Here is a 5577-nt window from a genome sequence, read left to right on the forward strand (position 1 = left end):
TCCTCTGCCTCTCACTCCATCCCACTCTCGCTCTCTAACTCTTTTAACTCTCTCTATTTCTCTCTTTGTCTCTAACACACTCTCTCTCTCTCTCTCTCTCTCTCTCTCTCTCTCTCTTTAACTCTGTGTATCTCTCTCCCTCTAGCTCTCTCTAACTCACTCTCTCTCTCTACCCACCTCTAGCTTTCTCTAATTCACTCTCTTTAACTCTCTAACCCTCTAATCTAACCTTCCAACTTTCAAATAAGATACTTAAATTTATGTATATATATAGTAGTAGTATGTGTAGTAGTACAAGGGAAGAAAAGGAGATTAAAGTAAAAGTAGATAGATCGAAGAAAATAAATAAATCATATAACATAATATAATATAATATTTTTTGAGAGTACAGTGCACACTATTTTCACCGGAGTCCTAGGTAGGTAACTTAAAAACTTAATTTTAATTTTGAGAGTAAAGTGCACACTATTTTCACCGGGGTCTTAGGTATATATAATTTTAATTTCGAGAGTACAGTGCAGTGTACACAGTGCACACACTATTTTCACCCGAGTCTTAGGTAGGTATCTAAAAAACGTATAATTATGAACTGTAGTTTTCGTGATGCTGTATAAAGGGGATTGCTGGGGACTGTGCCATGGCAGTCTGCAAATGTGTTGGTTCAACAGCTCGCAAGTCTTAGGCGGGTCAGTCAGAAGTCTATTCCATAATGCATTGGTCATAAAAAGGGTTTAAGGCTGTTAATCATTGTGGTTTAAGGAATTAGATGGAGAGAGAGAGAGAGAGAGAGAGGGGAAGGAGAAGGAGGGGGAGGGATGAGGGATTCCCTTTGGTTGTTAGGCCTACAGGAGTCGAGAACAATAATTTTGCAGCTTCAGCTGCCATAATCAGAGACAATTTAGCAGTAATAGTGAGTAAAGAATCACACAAACATAGAGAATTTTCAATCCTCTGCCTTCAATATGAGTGAATTCTGGTTCGCCATGACCATCCTTCGCCCCATCGATTCTGGTTTATCCGTAAAGATGCTGCAAGCAATGCTTAGTTCAGGATTGCCTTGGCAGCAGGAAGCCCTGCATCATATTGTGTCCCATTGCATTCTTTATGAAACCAGGCTGGAAGTCTGGATTAGGTAGCTACATCTTGGAGTAACAAGCTCAAATGCCGACACTATAATGAGTATTTATGGGCATATTCAAAACATTACAAAGTAGCAAAAGAATTGTCAAGAGTGCTTGCTAGATAGTCAAATAAAGTGCTCCTCTACCCCATGGTATACTTTTGCTTCTAGCACTTTAATCAGTGCAAGACCTACATGCCTAGACAGAAAAATGAGATAGCATAGTTTCCATAGAAAACAAAAGCTTTTGGATACCTATATGTAGCAATGCATCATAATGTGCTCAAGCCAACAAGCGCTCATGTTCTGATCTGCAACAACATCTTCCTAATGGCTTGTTCCTGTATCCTCAGACACTGAAGGCGACATGGACACAGAATCAAATGAGTCATCTCTCTGAGGGGACTGCTGTCCCCCTATGATGCCCTCTATCATCTTCACAACTTGGCTCATCCGTGGGCGTTGCTCCGGTGCCTGTGAAACACATGTCATTGCAATCTGCAGCATGGCCACCATCTCCTCTTCAGTGTTCTTGTACCTCAGAAGCTCAATATCAAACACCTCAGCTGTCCACTCCTCTTGCACCACTGATTGCACCCATTTGGGCAAATCCACTCCCTCGCCACGGACATAGGACTGAGTGGGAGCTTTTCCAGTTAGAATCTCTAGCAAGAGAACCCCAAAACTGTACACATCTGCTCTCTGAGATATCTTCTTGGTCTCATTGTGTTCTGGTGCTCTGTATCCAACCAACCTTGATGCCACCACTGCAGGGCTTGCCAGCAAGACAAGCCCGAAGTCAGATATGCAAGCATTCCCATTCTTATCCAGCAGCACATTGGAGGATTTGATGTTGCCATGGGGCAGCTTCTGTGCTTTGCACTGGTGGTGAATGAAAGCTAGACCCCTGGCTGCTCCTAGAGCAATCTTCACACGTGTAGTCCAGTCAAGAGGTGTTCTTCCAGGGCCTCTGTTACCTGCAGAAAAAAACCATGTATAAACATAAAGCAATGCCAAGTAGAGAGCAGAGCAGAAAATAGCAACAGTACAGGCATAAATAGCAAGTAAGGAACACAAAATTAACAAGCATGTCATCGTATCATACACATACGTATACGTACATATAGGTCTGGACACCCTGAGTACACATACATCTAGATCTGGACCCTGAGTATACATACAAAACACACATACAAATAGGTCTGAACACTGAGTACACATACATACACACGTGCATGTGTACAGACACATAATAACCATGACGGAGAGAAGAACAACATTACATATATGACTGGACCCTGATTACACATACATACATATGTACACTCATATATACATATAAAATGCATACGTGCATGGGTACACATATGGATACGTAACATAACCATGATGGAGAGAAGAATAACATTACCATGGAGGAGAGAGTAGAGATTGCCAGATGGTAAGTAATCATAGACAATAAGCTTTTCTTCCTTGGCATAATAGTAAGCCCTTAGATAGACCAGATTTGGGTGCCTCAGATTTCCAATAAGCTCCATATGCTGCTCAAACTCCTTGCGGCCAGCAACATTCACATCTTTGAGTCGCTTCACGGCAACCACGGACCCATCTTCTAACACAGCCTTGTAAGCACTCCCAAAGCTACCTTTACCCAGCATCTCAGCAGAGGCCCTCAGAAGGTCTTCCAACTCAAACTGCTTTCTTCCATCCATAAAAACAAGCTTCCCCTTCTCAGCCTCCACTTGTAGAGGGTACTTGACAGAGTTAAACACCAGCTTCTCAGGGTCCGTCTTCTTCTTTGACCTCTTTGGTGCTTCTGGTTGGGAATACTTTTTCCAGTAGTATAAGATGAAACAGCATGTGATGAGTACCACAACTGCCACATCACCCGCAACAATGGCTATGAGGGCCCTGGCCCCAAGCTTCACGGAGCCTTTCTTCCCCACTGAAGAGGAAGGTTTCGAGCTGGGAGTGGAAGAGACCACCATCGGGTTGTCACTGTTGGACAAGGTTGGGTTTGTTGGTTGGCTGGTATCACAGACCAGAAGAGGTGTACCACATAGTTCATTGTTGCCTTGGAAAGATGAAATGGAGAAATTTGATAAGGAACTGGGTATTGGACCTGTAAGTTGATTGCCAGATACATTGAAATCTTGCAAATCGACCATGCTTAGATTAGGCAGAGGCCCAGAGAGCTCATTGTTCTGTAACTTGAGGGTTAGAAGCTTGGAGAGGAGGTTTAATGAGGATGGCAAATGCCCACTAAGCATGTTGTTAGAAAGATCTAATCTCCATAGCCGTGAGAGGACAGATATGGAGTCTGGAATGGGGCCTGTGAAATCATTGTGGGACAAGTAGAGTGACCTTATGTACCTCCAGTTGGTGAAGTTGGGCAGGGTGCTGTTGAGTATGTTGTTGTCAAGGCTCAAAACGCGGAGCTCGTGGAGCTGAGCTAGGGTATCGATTGGACCTCTGAGCTGCAAGCTTTCTAGCACAATGTGGGTTACCCTGCCCTTTTGGCATCTCACCCCATACCAATGCCCTGAGCAGTGATTCTCTCCTGTCCAGCTAGTTAGCTTCTGAGAGGTATCAGCAGAGGCCTTGAACTCGAGCAAAGCCAAATGGTCTGATGTGGAGTTATTCATGGGGACGGCGGTGGCAGACAATGAGGATGCCACCACTGTCACCACCCATATAACTAGGTGGAGCTTCATAGGGAGAGTTTTGATCAAGAGGAAGCCCTTGCTTTCTGTTTCCATGGCCATGGCAAGTAATCCAAGGCTTCAAATCGCTTGTTGGGGCTATGCATACATGGAGGCACCAAGTACGGCAATGCTAGATCTATCAGCACAGGGAGGAGAGAAAGAAGTTCGCAGCTCTAAGCTCACTAGGAAACAACCCACTTTAAGCTAAGGATCAAAGGCAAAGATTGAATCCAAAGCAAAGATTAAAGCGACCAGATATGGTAGGATCTCAACTTCACAAGGCCTGGTAGCTAGAATGAGAGGGGGGGGAGGACCCCTCATGCAAGAAGCTTCAAAAAGAAAGCTCACATTGTGGAGAAGAAGGTGGCCTAGGACAGCTGGTGTTGTGTGGTACTGTTAAGCTAAAGCCCTACACAGGATGACCCAAAAGAGGAGATAATGGAAAGGGTTAAAACCCTAAGGCAGCCTGGCTGTCATGAGAAGGTACTACCGTCTAAGCAGATCCCAGTGAAGATACAACCCGAATAACAAAGCTTTTGAAGGCCGGGAGGCGGGTAGGCTATAGGATAGAAGAGGTTATTCTTGGGGATCTGTTAACACTAACAGAGAAAGAAGAGGGCTGGAGGCATGGGTGGGTGGGAGGTCTGCTTTCTGTCTCCACTGTCTGTGTGTGTGTGTGAGAGAGAGAGAGAGAGAGAGAGAGACAGAGAGAGACAGAGAGAGGTGCACAAAATGTGACTGTGTGTGACACTCGTGTGTGTGTTTTCCAGCCGTTGCCCAGGCTTGAGCCCCAACCCAGACGGAGCTTGTGAGTGCCGCCAATGTGTGGGTACTTTTTGCATTCCTGGTTGAGTGGGTGGCAAACCAATAGTTGAGGAGAGTACGAAACAATAGGGACCTTGGACAAGTCACATAACACGAGAGTGATGAACATGATGATGATTTTGCAGTTGTGGCGTTTCAAGACCAAGCTAGACTGGTAGCTTCCAATCTACTCCAAACTTAATCATTTTCTAATCTCTGTTAATGTTGCATCTAAAGCTAAGTTCTTATATCTTGGTGGGTCATTCATTAATCGCTGATGATATCTCTACTAATTCTAAGCTTTACTGTGATTTGCCATAGCCATGGATGTCTAATGCTCTTCTGAGGTCCTGACTCCTTTTGGGCCACAAGCTCAGCGCTGCCAGCTTTTCTGAGCACGCGTGCTCACACAGCATATTCTAACAAACACTACAAAAAAAACACTCCACGGTCCATCCACCTGCTGCATGCCCACTTCATTCCTTAATCCCCAAGTATCAGCACCCTTAATCAGTATCAACACCCTCAATCTCCCATAATTATCATCATCATTAGCGTGGAGAGCGCTGGGTGCCCACAGAAAAACCTGTAAACCTGCCTATATACAATGGACCCCTGCAAGGATTCCCTTTTTACTTGTAAATGACTTCTATTTTATTATCTCATTAAAAAGTCTGCAAATTCTCAACAAAAGCCTGCAAATTTGAGGGCTCCAACTTCCAAGGTTTTTTCTGATTTGTTGAGAAAATGTATGTGGAGTCTGGACCACGCTCTCATCTTCATCATCAACATCAGCTACTCATTACTCATCAGACTTCAGACAGATTCTTGTTGCAAGCTGTTGCACCAACATTTTTGCAGGCCATAACAGTGTCCCCACTTCAATCCCCTTCATACGGCAAGAGATTTTGGTACTGAAATGTCTTGAAAGTAAAGGGAGATTATACT

At 44.3% G+C, this 5577-nt stretch overlaps 1 protein-coding gene across 1 annotated transcript; it reads right to left on the reverse strand.

The window, feature by feature from the left end:
• Positions 1 to 1162: 1162 nt before the first annotated feature.
• LOC147633790 (putative leucine-rich repeat receptor-like protein kinase At1g68400) lies at positions 1163 to 4657 on the reverse strand. Its single transcript, XM_086804832.1, has 2 exons — positions 2532 to 4657; positions 1163 to 2097 (listed from the first exon to the last, which is right to left on the reverse strand). The coding sequence occupies exons 1-2, from the start codon at positions 3883 to 3885 to the stop codon at positions 1448 to 1450; spliced, it is 2004 nt and encodes a 667-aa protein (XP_086660958.1). The 5' UTR covers positions 3886 to 4657; the 3' UTR covers positions 1163 to 1447.
• Positions 4658 to 5577: the final 920 nt, after the last annotated feature.

The sequence above is a fragment of the Cibotium barometz genome, chromosome 11 (assembly GCF_041138505.1).
Source record: "Cibotium barometz isolate CiBa-2024 chromosome 11, ASM4113850v1, whole genome shotgun sequence".
Taxonomy (NCBI): Eukaryota; Viridiplantae; Streptophyta; class Polypodiopsida; order Cyatheales; family Cibotiaceae; genus Cibotium; species Cibotium barometz.

Excerpts from the sequence above, each read along its gene's own strand:
- LOC147633790 (XM_086804832.1), bottom strand. The coding sequence starts at position 3,885 with ATGGCCATGGAAACAGAAAGCAAGGGCTTCCTCTTGATCAAAACTCTC. Across the intron at positions 2,098-2,531 it reads TCTCTACTCTCTCCTCCATG|GTAACAGAGGCCCTGGAAGA; the intron begins GTAATGTTATTC and ends TTTTTTCTGCAG.